Source organism: Arachis stenosperma, chromosome 8 (assembly GCF_014773155.1).
Source record: "Arachis stenosperma cultivar V10309 chromosome 8, arast.V10309.gnm1.PFL2, whole genome shotgun sequence".
Classification (NCBI taxonomy): domain Eukaryota; kingdom Viridiplantae; phylum Streptophyta; class Magnoliopsida; order Fabales; family Fabaceae; genus Arachis; species Arachis stenosperma.
The window spans coordinates 46,783,140-46,800,966 of NC_080384.1; the positions used below are offsets into that span (position 1 = coordinate 46,783,140).

At 26.0% G+C, this 17,827-nt stretch overlaps 1 protein-coding gene across 1 annotated transcript; it reads right to left on the bottom strand.

The window, feature by feature from the left end:
• Positions 1-34: 34 nt before the first annotated feature.
• Positions 35-12,593, bottom strand: LOC130943441 (beta-glucosidase 12-like). The gene is made up of 13 exons (XM_057871316.1): positions 12,445-12,593; positions 12,229-12,298; positions 11,518-11,576; positions 11,026-11,101; positions 8,063-8,140; positions 7,879-7,966; positions 6,649-6,895; positions 2,646-2,761; positions 1,596-1,813; positions 1,476-1,507; positions 645-747; positions 476-575; positions 35-400 (listed from the first exon to the last, which is right to left on the bottom strand). The coding sequence occupies exons 1-13, from the start codon at positions 12,577-12,579 to the stop codon at positions 235-237; spliced, it is 1,488 nt and encodes a 495-aa protein (XP_057727299.1). The 5' UTR covers positions 12,580-12,593; the 3' UTR covers positions 35-234.
• Positions 12,594-17,827: the final 5,234 nt, after the last annotated feature.

The window sequence follows — 17,827 nt, forward strand, 5'->3', positions numbered from 1 at the left end:
GATTTAGATGGATAATTTAGAGGTGTAGTGTATTTTTATTTTATTGTGTCAATTTTAAAACTTATGACTCATATTATTTACAAAAGTCATTGCGTACCTAATAAAATCCTTTTAAAATACAATCCAATCCATTTTTCATAGATTTTTGAGCTATTTCACAAGGGAGTAGTCTTCAGATTTAACCATTTTTTTCTCTTGAGTATCAGTATAAATAAAACACTCCATATAAGAATACTAGAGGAGGAACTTTTTGAACCACTGAGCAGATCTTTTAGGGTATCTTGGCAATCCATCATTGTAATCAACATAGATCATTCCAAATCGAACAGTATAGCCATCTGCCCATTCAAAATTGTCCAACAATGACCATGCAAAGTACCCTTTCACATTTGCCCCATTCCTGTCAATTCAAATATGAATTTCTAACTTAATCTATATAAACTTCACTTAAAAGTGGTGATAGATATAAACTTACTGTAAGGCAGTGTGAAGATTGGAAAGATGGTCGGTGAAAAAGTCTATTCTGAATCTGTCTTCTAGTGATTCTTCAATACTCTCATTAAGTTCATCAACACCTGCATTTGATTGAGGAATAGAGTTAGGTGAAGATGATGATAGACTTCAACACCAACATCCCTACTTACCATTTTCTGTTATGTAAACAATTGGATTATTATACTTCTCCTTTGTGTAGAGTAAAAGATCTTGGATTCCTCTAGGATATATGTATAACCAGTCTGACCCTGCCTGCAAAAATTCTTTCTTGTTTAAATGACTTAATTTATGGGGGAAAAAATCATTTTTGAAGAAGCTAAGAAACGCTAACAATATATTATCCTATTTTCAACTAGAAAAAAGTGTGAAGTAAAAAAAAAATGGTTTCCAACAAGTCCATTTCATGGGATTTGATAACTAATTAAAAACTAAATTTTCATAATGGTTTTTGAGATTTACGACTTTCATTATTTTAGTTCATCAAATTCAAAATTCACTATATTAATCCTTAAGATCATGATCCAGGCACCATATTGGTCCTAGATCGTTTTTGGCGTTGAGTTAATAAACAGAATGTTGAACTGGTTCTAACTCGTTATAATAAACACAAGGCTAAATAATATTATTTCGTTTTTGCACTTAAACATTTAAAAACGAAGTCATTTTAAAAAATGAGATAAACAAAACAGTTTACACGTCATATAATTTTTTTCGTCTTCTTTTTTTTTGCCTTATTTTAAACGTCAAAATGGATATTTGGCCATGTGTTCAGTATCACAAATCAGAGTCACCTCAATTAATGTTAGAAATAGTTCAGAGACCAATACATTGCTTAGAATTAGATCTGGAAAATTAATATAGTGAATTTTAGATTTGAGAAATTAAAATGGTAAATGTATTGAATTTGAGAAACTACTTTTGAAATTTAGTCGCTAATTAAACAATGAAACGAAAAACATTGCAAATCAATATACTTCTACCTGAGGACCAATTTGAACTCCATCTCTCTCTGCTGATAAACAAAAAAAAAAAATCTTATAATTAGACAAACTTATGAATGAAAGAAAAAAAAAAAAAACCTTTTATATGTTTTGCCTTACAAGTGAGAAAAACACAAGCATCTTCTGTAAACAAGGTTCTGTTTTCTCTTGTGCAAGGGACATGTGCTGCATAACTCGCAGTGTAGTAGTTCACTCCTATGAAATCAAATGATCCTTTAACCATCAATGACTGCTCCCTCGAAAACTCCGGCAATCGATCGCCGACGTTCTTCACCATTGCAGCAGGGTATGATCCAAAATTTAATGGCTCCATAAACCTTCGATGATGGTATGATCCAAAATTTTGATGTATTCATTGGATAGTTTAAAAGAAAAGTATGGAGTTACATAATAAAAACTAAGTTTATATATAATATCAACGCTTCTCTAAAAATCTTAGACTACTAAATAAAAAATCACATGGTTCCTTCTAGGATAGAAATATGGATAATGCATAAGCCCAACAATATCATACACTAAACTTCCATTTTTATTTGAAAGTTATAATTAGAAAGTAGAAAAAAACATGGATGTTTTTTATATTTTATGCATCAAACCTCTTGCTAATTAATTTGCATATGGTGGTGTAGAAGGTGAATAGTATAAGAATAGTGTAATTTTGTAATTTTTAGAATTATGGTGTCCTGTCAATTATTCAATGAGAGTGAACTGACAATTTGTGAGGGACAAATTCACTTATCACAATTTGCCCTGACCAATTCTTTTTGAAAAAAACTAAAAAAAAAATACAACTTGTCTGGTTCTCCCAACAAATTTCTTTTAAATTTTTTTGAAAAAAAATATATTATTTTTAATTCTTTTTATGAAAAATAAGGCGAATTATTTTTTTAAATTAAAATAAAAAATTATAATTCGCTCTTGACAAATTAATTTTTTTAGAAATTAAAAAAAGAAATCTGTAATTCACTTCAAAATTTTCTTAATTTTGAATTCGTCCTGTGGTTGTAAAAACACAAATAAATCCCAAATTTCCCCATTTTGATTACATATAAACATTTTTTAGCCTCAAACCTCTGGGGAAAAAAAAAACCTCTATAATGAAATAAAGTAATAAAGTGAAATAAAGGGAGAATAAATAGGGAAAATTACCAATCATAGGAAAAAGCAAGGGCTCTGGAGGCTGCATCTTTGTCTGCCTTGGACTGGGAAAGTGGTATCACCCATGCTGAATTCAATGATATCCCAATTTGCCCTTTTTGAGAACTCTAGACAAAAACAAACCCAATTCTAGATTAGCGGCTTATTTTGATGTGATTAAGTTGGTAGAAAAATATATCTTTTAATAAAATTTATACTTTTTTATGTGTTTGATAAATTTCAATAATAAAAATAAAAGTATTAAAAAATTAATTTTTTTAAATTATAATTTATATTTTTTTTTTAAAATAAAAATTATTTTTTATGTAATAAATAAATAAATAATATTTTTATATTATTTTATTTAAATATAATTAATAAATAAAAAAAATTGTATAAAATATCTAAATATAAAATTATTTTTATTTTTTTTAAAAAAATTTAAAAAAATAATTCCAAAAAAAATTTTAAATTTACCCAAACAAGTCCAAGATATATATCTATCCCATTTTAATATTTTATTAAGGGCAATTTACCAATTTAAAATGATTGGTTGAATCCTTTACCAGATTATAACATTTGGAAATTGCATACCAATTTGTCTTGTTTAATTTTATATAGAAACCGTGGGAGGTAACCACGGTTTCAAAATCAACATAAACCGTGGCTGGTAGCCAGGTTTTACGAGGAAATCAATTTGAGTGTAAACCGTGGTAGGCAGCCACGGTTTACGTGAAGAAAGAGACAAGCATAAACCGTGGTAGGCAGCCACGGTTTATGAAGAAATGGTTTCGTACATAAAACCCTAGAGGCAGCCACGGTTTATACATGAGCGACTATGTGAAGTAGGGTGGCTGATAGAGAATTCGAAGAGCTTTGTGGTTTATAGAGTCAGCAAATTTATTTACGTTTTAATACGATTTGAATTGTATTAGTATATTTTTATTTTTTAATTAATTTAATTTTATATAAATAATTAAAATTTTAAATTATAAATTTGTATTAGTTTGTAATTTAAAATTTAAATAGACATAATTTAAATTAATAATTTATAAAATTGTATGTATTCGTATTATTGTACTCATATGATTTATTTTTACTATTGTATTCATATGAATATTTGTAACTAACTATAACTAACTATAAGTTTACAAATATGATACTATAAATTTACAAATATGATACTATATAAATCAATGATATGTGTAAACTTATAGTTAGTTATTGTAATTGTGTAAAGTAAAGTATTTTATAAGGATATTTATTGAAACTAATATGTTAATTATTTATATACTTAATCTGGACACTATAATTTTGCATTAAGATAAAAAAAACTATTAAAATTATCATGGCTTATTATAATCAACTACTATTAATATTATTGCACATCATTCAGCCACTATATTTATAATTCAATGATTATAATGTAATTTGAAGTATTCCAAAGTCAAAATACATGATATAAGACATCCAACATAATTACATTGTGAACTTTACATATATATGTACTAATATCTCAAAAACTCAGTCAAAGATCAATAGGCATATTTAAGTCACTGAAATTATTAAATATAATTCAAAAATTAAATTATACCACTCAATGGTATTATCATATGATAATTTAAAATGTTGAGGATAAATAAAAATAAAAGATGAAATTAGATGATAATTAAATACATTCATATTATTTTCAAATTAAAAGAATATACTTATTTAAAATAATATGATTACGTTTATTTAAATTTAAAAAATTTTAATAAGAATATGTTTATTTAAAATATTAAAATTTTAAATTTTAAATAAACCTGTTTATATTAATTTTAAATTTTATTTAAAATAATACAAATATATTTATTTAAATTAAAAATTTAAAATAATAAGAGTACATTTATTTAAAAAATTTTAATTTAAAAATAATATAAGTGTATTTATTTATTAGTTAAAAATTAGCAACTGTTATTTTTTTTAAATAGAATAAATATAATTAATCATATGAATACAATAGTAAAATAAATCATATGAGTACAATAATACGAATACATATAATTTTATAAATTATTAATTTAAATTATGTCTATTTAAATTTTAAATTAGAAACTAATACAAATTTTATAATTTAAAATTCTAATTATTTATAAACCGTGGGTTTTATGCACGAATTATATCCTTCATAAACCGTGGCTGCCTACCACGGTTTATGTATAGCTCTCTCCTCACATAAACCGTGGCTGCCTACCACGGTTTACATTCAAAGTCATATCATCATAAAACTTGACTACCAGCCACGGTTTATGTTGATTCTAAAACCGTGGTTAGCTCCCACGGTTTCTATATAAAATGAAACAAGACATAAAGGTATGCAACTTCCAATTATTGTAATCTGGTAAAAGATTCTCCAAATTCTTTTAAATTGGTAAATTGCCCTTTTATTAACTAATCAGTTGATAAATTTAGCTACAGTACAAGCACACTCCTAATCAGTAAGGCATTAAAAATACAGTAAATTACAATCACTTTTTCTGAAATTTAATAAAATCATATATTAATATAATAATATAAAAATAAACACTCCTATCAATTATTAAAACAAAAAATTTTTTTTCTAAAAGAAAATCAATGTCAACCGAATCTAGTAAAATTATAAGATAATAAATGGTTATACAACAAAAATAAACCAATAATCAACAAACAAAAGTTTTAAAAACCCAAAAACTACTTTTTATTATTTCTTTAGATCTTTTCCATATACATTTCAGCAAACATCAAATCTTAATGTGGTGTGTATAATTTACCTTTAGAAATAAAATTTAATTTTTGAGATTGTGTCTCTCAATATAAAATAATTTTATACGTATATTTAATTAGAAGAATATATGTCAGATACAGATTACAAATCAACGCATAAGGAAGAAGATGGTTACAGGATTGTTCATAAAAATTGGTAATGAACGACAGACTCGATTTTGAAAAGATGTATGATTTCTTTGTGGATATCTGAAGAAACGATTTTTGAGACTTTTTTCTGTTTCAAACCAATGTGGATCTGTTATAGAGAATTGTGGGTTTTGAAATGGGTTAGAGTGGATTTGAAATTTCCAACGGAGGCGAGAACTTTTTCAATAGAAATTGGAACTCCTGAGTCAACTACATGAGGCTTTGAGACCTGTGAAATTAGTAAATAACAGAGAGGATAGAATGGCGTGAAAATATAATAAAAAAGGTATTTTTTCAACTAACTCATTTGTGCAGGTGCTGCAGGAGGATATGCTTTCGGAGGAGGTAACCAGCTCCAGCTTCACCAAGACTATTTGAAAAGGTCTGGTGCCACCAAGAGTGGAGCTGTTTACATGGTTTGTTCCTTATAGTCAAGGTGAATACTAAAAAAAGACTAAACCGACTCGAGATTATAAGCCAGCAAGATAATGTATGTACTTTATGTAATAATGTTGTGAAACATGTACATCACTTGTTTCTAGACTTTGCATTTGCGTGGCAAATGTGGAGTGCTTGGATTTCAGTTTTTGGCCGACATTGGTCATATCCGAGTTCGATGAAAGAGCATTTTTTAAGTTGGACAGAAGAATCGAGGAGTAAAGAAGATCGGAAGCAGCGATTGTAGTGTTTCTGTGCGATTGTGTGGAATATTTTGATGGCAAGGAATAAGAAGGTAAAAGCAAAAGTGTTGAAAAAATTGTCAACATGACCTTAATTAACGCTAACAAGTGGAGAGGTGTTGATTCTTTCTGTTGTTGATGGTTATATCAGAGATAATAGGAGAATGCTTTTTTTTATACTATGGTGCCTTTTTTTTATGTTGATTTTTTTGTTTGTTTAATTCTGTTTGCTCCACTTTATAATGTTAAGCTTTTATTTTCAAAAAAAAAATCACCTAACGTAAAAAATAATATTTTTTTATTAATCGTATAAATAATCATCTAAAATAACAAATGTAATTATAATGTGAGTATATCAAAATTAAATTCTTAAAAATATGATTTATATCATAATTATTAACCTGGTAGTTGTTCATATAAAGTCTTGCAGCAGCAGCATGAGCAAGAATTTGGTGGTGAGTGACAAGGTAAGGCTCGGTAGTAGAATTTCCCACAGCACAGTTATTGGTGGAGCATCTTCCAGGGGCAAATATACCATATCCATAGCCATTTGTGGTGTATGTAAGTGGCTCATTTAAAGTAATCCAATGCTTTACTCTGTCACCAAATTCTCTGTAGCATAACTCTGCATAGTCTGCAAAATCCTTCCTGATCACACATTTTAATACCATTTGAAAGAAAAATTAGGAAACTTTATATCATCTAATAATTATCATAAGAAAAAGTGCTTGTTTAGTGCCATTAAATTATTAAAAAAATTAATAATTTTTTTATCTTAATATGTTTAGCAAAATTTTAAGTAAAAGTAAAAGAATTAAAAAAATATATATTTTTTTAGTTATAATTTATATTTTAAAAAAATTAATTAAAAGAATTTTTTTTAACATAATAAATAAACCAAAAAAATATATTATTATATTCAAACATAATTACTAAATAAAAAAATATTTTTACATGAGATATCTAAACATAAAATTACTTTTATTTTTTTAAAAGATCTTTTAAAAAAAATCATTTAAAAAAATATTTTCGTATAAGCTCACCCAAACAAGCCTAAAGTATAAAAAATAAATTTTTAGTTAGTTAATATTATCCAAGTTTAGTGATTAAGTTTATAATTTAGGATTTAAGTTAAATATTTATGATTTACGGTTTATAATTTAAGATAAACAAAATAATTTTATAAATATTAGTTGATATTAGCAGAAAAAAAGTCGTTATCTAGCATTTTCTTATGGTAATCATCATCATAATAATGGTAAATCCAAACGATAAAAATTTTAGATTTAGATAAATGAAGAGACTTTTTCGTGATTGAAAGTAAAATCGGATTCGAACTCTCATAACTTACATTTTCATCACTTGCACTTGTATTCTAAAATAAATTTTAAATATGTAAGCACTTTTAATTAGTTTTTGATAACTAGTGATAAAATAAACTACACTAATATATTTTTTTTGTGACTAAAAGTAAATTAATATAATCTGTATGTACATTTGTAATGTTTAAAGAACAAATTTGCATGTTCTTAGGTTTTAAAATTAGAACTTACACGGCATAAAATTTAGAGATAAAAAATGCAAGTAATCTCATTCTCTTAAGTGTTTAATTTGAACGGAAAATTGCTTACACTATATTGGGACTCAAGAAACCACCATATTCATCTTCAAGGGCTTGAGGCAAATCCCAGTGAAATAGAGTTACAAAGGGTTTCAAACCTTAAATAGGCAAAAAAAATTTGATTTGTTAGTTGGAAGAAATTAATTAATATACTTGGTTAGATATGCATGCTAGAAAGAAAGAAAGCAAAAGACCATTGGCTAGAAGTTGGTTGATGAGATTGTTGTAATATGTTATGCCTTCTCTGTTCACACCTCTCTTTAGGTTTCCACCTAAACAAAGTACATGACCAATTTTGTATCATATTTATAATTTCCAACAATTCAAGGGTCATAAAACATATAGTATTGAACATATATATTAAGAATAAATGATTATAATAGTTTCTCAAACTTTGCAAATTAGTAAAACTATTCTTCTAAATTTTCACTCAATCAAATTAGTGACCACATTTTTCAACATCAATAATTTTTTTGTCTGAGTTGTAGTAGTTTCAAACCCTCACTTAACATTTTTGTGGCTTGCAATTCTTAAATCATCATTTTATTGATTTGTTGCTTTTGTTTGTTCTTTCATTTTTTTTTTCATGTTTCTCATCAATACACTCACTTTAAAAAGAGACTATTGTTTTTGTCTATAATAATATTACAGAATTATAAATTTTTTAAAACTGCTAGGCTTATTCTTAGTATTATAAATTATTGTAAAAAAAATTACAGATTCAAAGGACCACTTTTATAAAAAAAAATTGTGCGACAAACATCTCCATCAGTCAAAGAAACCAGACTCTTGTAAATTAAAAGGAAAATCAAGTGATAAATTTTTTAGTTATTATTTTTTATATAAGAATCTCATTGACTTATTTAATTTATTATCATGTGAAAGAATTTAGTTTTTGTTAATAATTAATTTTAATATTTATTATCTAAAAATAAAAGAATTTAATATGTATAAGTTTATGTTTATTATTTAAAAATAATATTATACATATAATAAGATATTAATATAAAAAAATTACATTAATAGTTATAAAATTAACTCTTTTTTTTTTTCTTTCTGAAACAATCATTAAATCTTAATTCTAGTTATATTATTATTATTCTCTCCAAATTATATATAATAAATATTTAAAATAAAAGAAGAGAAAATATAGATTGAAAATAAAGATAAGGAATGAAATTTTAAAATTAAATAAAAAAATAAAAAAAATACGCATATAATAATTATATTTTTTATATAAAAATATTACGAGATCATTTTTTAATTATATTTTATTACAAATTTAATATATCTCTTATAATTTTATTAATTTCTTTTAATTATACTATTTTATTAATTTTATTTTGTATATTATAAAGAGATAAAAAATAATAAAGAAAGGAGTGAAAAAAATAGAGAAAAAGAGAGAGGAAGAGAACTCATTAATCTTAGAAAAAAAAAAGATTTCATTTTAATTGTAACGATGAAAGAATATTAGTTTTATGTACATTTTAGTTCTTAAATTAATAATATAATTTTATAGGTATATATAAAGTGCCGGAGTGGGAAGAATAGAGAGAGAATGGAAATGATAGAGAAAAATAGAGAAAAAAAAATAGAAAAGAAGGGAGACAGATAGAGAAAAAGAGGGAGAAAGAAAGTTCGTTATTTTTTAAGAGAATTTATCTTAATTATAATAAAAGTGTATCATGTGATACATTTTAATTATCAAATTAATAATATAATAATATAATAATATAAAATAAATAGAAATATAGATATATTTCAATCCATTTCAATTTTTATTTTCGTTGGATTTCAATTACAAGTAAAAAAGGTCATGTTATAAATGTTAGTTAATAAATTTGTAATTAGTTATTGGTAATAATATATAAGATAGATAGAAAGGGTAAAAGAGGAAGACAAGAAATGAAAGAATTTTTTAATTTAAAAACAAAATATTTTAATCATAATAAAAAAATAATATATAACATATTTTAATTACAAAATTAATAATAAATAATAGATCGATTGAACAATGTATTTTTCCACTTCTTACATTTCATTGGTTTTCTTATTCCCTTTTTCATTTTAATTAATTTTCGTGATTCAAGTAGAGAAAAACTATATTTTGGAGAATTAAAAAAAATGTAGTTGTGTGAGAATTTTAATTTTATTTTTAATGTGTATTGAATATTTGCCATATTTTAAAATCTTACAATAGATTTAAAATAAAGTCATAATTTGTGAGAGTTTAAGACTATGATGAGTAAAAATTAATAGAGCATGGATAAAACAATTGAGTAGAGATAATAAAAGCAATCAATTTTAAAAAGTTTTAGAAGATTAATTTGATTAAGTAAATTTAAAAGATAAATTTTTATTCACAAATAAAATTTGAAGGATAATTAAACAATTTACTCTATATGTTAGTCATATACATATTCATTTAACAATTATATTTATTCATTCAGACATAAAAACTACCATCATTTATTTGTAAATGTGTATTGTACTATTGTATAATATTGTCTTGATTCAGATCCAGACAAGTCATTAACATTTTATCTTTTAATTTCTCTTTAATAATTTTTCCACTATATTTTTCCTTTGAATTCAATAAGGGAATTAATGTTTTTCAACAACAAAAAATTTCAAAGCTTAATTATTCAATTTCATCAAATTTTTAATTAGCTCTTATATCAAATAATAAAAATTTTCAATTAGATCTTTGTTGATTATTTTTTATTAAAAGTTATGAAATGTTTTTAGAATATTCATTTTTGTGTTTGATGTAAAATAAATTATAGAATGTTTTAGAAGCACATGTTCTAAAATTATTGTATTTTTTTATGAAAAATAACTAAAAAGAACATGAATAATTTTTTATTATTTAGTATAAATCTAACTACAAATTTCTAAACTGTAATAAGTTAAATATTTAATAAAATTATAAAGATTAATAAAATAACTAAATAAAATTTTAAATATAATTATTATTTAGACAACAAGATATAGATTATTTCAGGAGAAAGAAATGATATAAAAAGTTTGATTATAAGATAAAATTATTTTATAATATTACTTCATGGAAATTCTTTGTTTTTCTCCTTTTTTATTTTTATCTTAATAAGATGTGGAGTAAAATAATAAATGAAGATGAAAAATTCCTCCTCACCAGGTAGAACCCTAGACCATGAGATGGAGAATCTGTATGCATCAAATCCAATGTCTTTCATTATACCAACATCTTCCTACCAATACCAACTTATTTACTTAAACACTTAATGAGAGTATAGTGGCCATTAAACCTCATTTATAATATAAATAAAAAAGTAAATTACACAAATAAAATAATTTCAATTTAAAATTACATAGATATTTTAAATTAAAATTGGTTATATGATATATTTTGAATACTTTTATATAACTTGATTTACTACTTGTGCTTAACGCACGTATATGATAAATCGAATTAACACATAAATAACATAAATCAAATTAATTTAATTCGATTTATATAAAAATATTCAAAAAATGACGTATAACTAATTCTGATTTAAGACATCTGTATAATTTTAACTTGAAATCATTTTATTTATGTAATTGATGATAAATAAAAATAAAAATATTTATATAAATGGTAAATAAATTAAGTGATGAGAATTACCTTGTAGCGATGGTAAGAATCAACTGCAACCACTCCACTACTCTGGTCTTTTATCTTTTCTGATGAAATATTTAGACATGAGGAAGATATTTTTAATTGTTTACTTTTAGAGCCACAATTTAACTACAAACTAATACCTGAAATTTTTTTAGTACTATAAAAGAAAAAATATTAAAAATATTGAATAGGTAAGGTTCTTATTTTTTTTATATTTTCAATGCATTAAATTTATAAAAGATTCAAAAATTAAAAAACACTATTCATAAATACCCTAATAATAAGGCAGATAGTATCGGCATAATATATAGGTTACTCTTATAATACAAAGAATAAAATTTGTCTACTCCCATCAAGGAAAAAAGAATAATACGATAAAATTTGGGGTTTTTTATATTTAAATTAAATAAATATAAAATTTACAAAAATGTATAAAATACAGTGTAATTACTCCCTCAGTATTTGAAATGTGGCCAATTGTATATTTTTTGTAAATTTTATATCTATTTAATTTAAATAAAAAAATTCTTAAATTTTGATAACATGATTTTTTTAAAAAATTAATGGATGGTGATGATAATCACCATTATTGTTAAGGTAAAATTAGTTAAGTAATCCAAGTTTAACAATACTCGATTCATATATAGGCCATCTCTCATTTTTTTTTCCGAATAAATTTTAATGGGATTAAAAAATATTTAATTATTTATTTACCTGGATATCTTTGAGTAAAGGTATCCCATATACTTGGTCCTCTGCCCCCTTCATTTGCTGCACCTTCATACTTAATTTACACATCATCCAATCACATAATAAGTCACATGAGAAATTAAATAGATAATAAGTGATTCAAAATTATTTGTTACTTTTCCACAAAAAAAAAAAATGTATATTAGCAAAATATATATAATAGCTAATCAAAACATAAACCTGGTACGAAGAGGAGGCTGTCCCAAATAAGAAATGATCTGGAAAATTAGAACGGTTAAGAGAATCCACTAATTCAACAAGCACAACAAGAAACATTATGAGAGAAATAATAACCCCCTTCTTATTTTGTCTCATGATTTCAATTAATCTCTATAATGACTCTTGACATGAATTTTTTGTAAAATGATCCACCATTATATAGGCAACCAAATCATCACATTATTTTATATATAATAATAATAATTTACAATAAATGATTTAATCATAATAAATATATATATATATATATATATATATATATATATATATATATATATATATATATATATATATATATATATATATATATATATATCTTGTAAGGTCCAATTAGTAGAGGGAAAAAGATTGGAACTAGCTAATTAAGCTACCATATATCTATTTCACTTGGTCTTTTGTCATGTTCTTTCTTCTCATTTGTGTGTTTAGGTGGACAAGCTTGCTTTGAAAGGTTATATTTGCTGTTAAAACAGTTTTTCATTGATCTCAAAAGGTTGTATAAATACGATTAATATTCTAAATTAGTTTTCTAAGATTTTTAATTAAATTTAAAATATTTTATATTTTTAAAGATGTGTTATGTGAAGATGAAATTAAGATGTGAATATATGTTATATTAAATAATTTATTTCGATATATTAGATGAGTAATATTATATAGTTAGCAAATATTATTAATTTTAGCTAGTATTTTACTAATAATAATTATTTATACTTATAGTTATAGAAATTTTGAGCACCAAAAATATATAATTTTTATTTATATTTATCAAAATTTTGTACACATCAATCAATACAATTTGTAGTTTGTATTTATATTTTTTATTTATATATAAATTAATAAAATTTATTTGTTAAAAATAATTTAATATTTATATTAGTCAAATAATACTAAAAGTTACTATCTTAAAAGTTTTTTATATTAAATTATTTAATAATTTTTTGTTATTATTTTTATATAAAAAATTATTATCTTTATATAAAAATATCATGATATAAATAATTATTTAAAGTATTACCTCCACAAAATATCTTATCACCGACTTTACTTAAATTCGATTTGGGCAAGGATACCGAATCACACAAATAATAGACAATAAGAAAAGGGGTTGTTGTCTTTACAAGAATGGTAAAGGTACAAATTTCATTTAGAAATAATTACAATTTAATTAATAAATCAAATTAAATTTAAAGAGCGAATGCAGAAATAAAACCTACTGTGACCCTCCAAAATAATTACAATTTAATGCAGTGAACTTTATTTTGTCTTGCGAAATCAGAGTTAACATAAAATTTGATAGTAAATTCAGATCCTTCAAAATATAAAGCAACATCAAATGTTTCTTTAATATATCTAGGATCTTCTTTGTAGTACTACAATACTCTTTTTTTGGATTTGTCATGAATCTGTTGACCATTCCGACAGATTGAACGATATTTGGTCTGATGTAAATCATAGCATACATAAGGCTTCTTACTGATGATGCATAAGTACTCGAGATATTTCTATCTTTTCTACTTCACTGCTAGGACACATCTTAAAAGATAATTTGAAATTAATAGAAAGTGGGTAGATATTGACTTACACTCTTGCATGTTAAAACGTCGTAAGACCTTCCTGAAGTAATTTTCTTAGGATAGCCAAATCTTTCTATCTTTTCTGTCTCGATAAATCTGTATCTCCAAAATCTTATTTGTTGGTCCCAAATCCTTCATATTAAACTTTCTAGCCAACTGAGCCTTTAATTCCTGGACACGATCTTTATTAAGGCCTGTCACCAACATGTCATCCATGTACAACAGCAGAATGATGAATTCATCATTACTAGACCTTTTGTAATAAGTACAATGGTCTGACTAAAGTTTGTTGTTATCAAGACTAATAATGAAGGAATCAAATCTCTTATACCAACATTTTGGTGCCTGCTTTAAGCCGTACAGAAATTTAGTTAACCTACAAACTAAGTTTTCTTTTTCTGGTTCTTCAAAGTTTTCTGGTTGGAGCATATATATTTTTTCTTCAAGTTCACCATGAAAAAAAACAGTCTTTATATATAGTTGCTTTAGATGTAAATTATACACAGTACATGTAGCAAGCATTACTCTTATTGTAAAAATTCTAACTACTGGAAAAAATATTTCATTGAAATCAATACCTTCTTTCTGAGCAAATTTCTTTATCACCAGTCTTGCACGATAACGTTCTATCTGCTCATGATTGTGACGCTTGATTTTGTAGACCTATTTGTTACCAATGGCTTTTCTTCTGTCCGGGAGTGGAACAAGCTCTCACGTCTTATTTCTCTGTAGTGCTTCCATTTTTTTTTTTTTGGTATGGCTGTCATCCAAAAAGAAGAATCTAAACTTTCAACAGCTTCTTGAAAAGCTGATGGTTCTCCATCTTCAGTAACAAAATAATATGCATTATGGCAAGTCATGACATAGTCGGCATGCCATGTTGGTCTTTTTAGTTCACGTGTTGTTCTACGAGCTTCAGCTGGTCTTTGTGCAACTTGCTCAGGTTTTGCTTTAGAAGAGTCTTTTTCTCTAGACTTCATCCATGTATATTGTAGTAGTTTCTTCAGTGTTGCTATTGTTTCTTGCTTTTTTTGCAATTCATTTTCAGCAAATATAACATATCTACTGACAATAACTTTGTGGGCAGTAGAGTAGAGTCCCACAAATGATACCCCTTTACATTATTAGCATAGCCCAAGAAGATACACTCTCTTGATTTAGGATCAAGCTTTGTTTTTTCTTAGAATCGAACATCACATAAACAGGACATCCAAACATATGTAGAGAAGAATAATCGGGTGGCTTACCTTGTCACATCTCCATTGGTGTTTTCAACCCAATTGCTGTTGATGGCGATCTATTAATCACATAGCAGACTGTTTTGACTGCTTCTGATCAGAAAGACTTGGTTAATCTTGCAATCCACAACATAGATTGAGTTCTTTCTAGAAGAGTTATGTTCATTCGTTTTGCAGCACCATTTTGCTGAGGTGTATATGCAACTGTGAATTGTCTTTGAATACTATCGTACTTGCAAAATGCAATGAAATTATCATTAATGTATTCTCCTCCATTTTCTGTCCTTAAGCACTTCATTTTCTTTTCAGTTTCAAACTATATTCGTGCTTTAAACTCCTTCAATACTGGAAATACATCTGACTTCTTAATTGAGAATACTCACAATCTTCGTGAGTAATCATCTATGAAAAAGACAAAATATTTTGCTCCTCTTAGTGATAATTCTAGTGATTCCCACACATCAGAATGAAGCAAATCTAGTATGTGCTTGCTTTTAGTGGTTAATCTTTTAAACTTCAATCTATACTGCATGCTTGTCACACAGTACTCACAAAAAGGTAGATTTACCATTTTGAGTCCTAAAAGGAGATTACGTTCTTCAAGAACCTATAAATCACATTTTAACATATGGCCTAATTTGTGATGCTACAATATTGTTGTGTTTTCTTGGTCTGCAGATGCAATTGAGGCCTCTGCGTCTCAAATTGTATCTCCAGAAAGCAAGTATAGATTGATTGTTATCCGTTTTGCCTTTATGATCATACAAGCACCACACTTTCAATATTAATCTTGTACCTTTGAGAATTCAACATCTGATAAATCACTATTTTATGATAAGTTTTAGATTAATTGAGTGAATTTTATCAATTTATCTTGCATTTATTCAATGAAATAGCATAGTTTTGTGAATTCCTCCTAATTGTGCTTAATGATTAAAAATATTCTTTTTATACTTTTAAATTAGTAAATTTAATCCACTTTAATTCCATTCTATGCCTTGATGTGTTTGTTGAGTGATTTCAGGCTTAGAAGGTAAGATGGATTGAAGAAGTGAAGAAAAAGCATGCAAAGTGAAAAACTCATGAAGAAATGAAGTTTTTGAGAATCTCATGGTCATGTGTACGCATGAATCCCAAGTTGGCATGTGTACGCATGTTTTGGAAGATAGCCATGTTGCGCGTACGCATGCCTCATGAACTCTCCGTTGATCTGCCTCTCATCACTGACAAAGCTTCTACTTGCTTTGAACTCTCCATTCGATCATCTTTATTTTTGTGCATGCTTTCATCTTCAATAATAGTAGCAGCAACATCATCAAATCGGAGTTGATAAGCAATATTATTATTTATGATGTTGATGATGATGAGTTGATCATATGAGTATGATAAATTTTGGAGAAGAAATTCAACACGTTCATTCTCTACAATCTAACACTCCATGATTGTCAGTTGTGAAAATGTAGTATTAAGATTGTTGATGTGATCTGTCACTAATATGGGTTCACTCATACGAAAAGTATAAAGTCTCATTTTCATGAATATCTTGTTGTGAAATGACTTTATCTCGTACAACTTAGGGAGTGACTCCTAAATCTTCTTTGCTATTTATTTCTCCGAGAAGCTTGATAATACGGAATCTGCCATAGCCAAGTGTAAATTGGCAGCGGTGTTTCCGTCCATTTCTTTCCACTTATCATCAGGAGTGTCGATAGGCATGCCTTCTATTGCTTCTAAACAATTATCCTTTCTCAAAATTACCTTGAACTTTAGTTTCTAAAGAAAAAATTTATTCTCATTAAATTTCTTGATCTTAAATTTGTTCCCATGGTTCTGACACCAATTTGTCCCTTTGCAGCCGAAGATTAAGAACCGATTTTGATACCACTGTTAGGTAACAGAATTAATAGGAACAAAATAAAAGCAACTAAAATTTACGGATGAGAAATAGATGGAACTAAACAAGAATTTAGATAATAGTAAAAATAATATGATAAAGTGGTAAAATTACAATCTCTCACATTACATAGAGAAGTTTATAGAGTTAAATCTCAAAGTAGTCCCTAAACTTACACTCGAGCCTCAAAATGATCCCTGAAATTAATAATTACTCAAATTCGTCCCCAAAATTGCTCTCTAGGACTCATAGTAGTCCCTAAAATACTTTTCGTCCATCCTTATTACTATCAGAATGACTAAAACGACGTTGTTTTGTATTTATACAAAAAAACCTAATCCCCAACACGATATCGTTTTATATTTATAAAAAAATATCTCCAATTATCTTCACCAATTCTCTTCTTCACACTGTTCTTCTTGTTCTTCAACTTCATTATAGCAACAACAACAACATCATCATTGCAAACAATAGTTAAACTATCAAACTCATATTAGTTTATGTAGATATCTGATGATCATGCCCAAGCCAATAATTTGATTTAAATAACAAAAATATTTATAAATCATAGGATCAGCAAGAATAATATGCAACGACATCACATCAATCAACAACAAAATTTAAAATATAAGCAG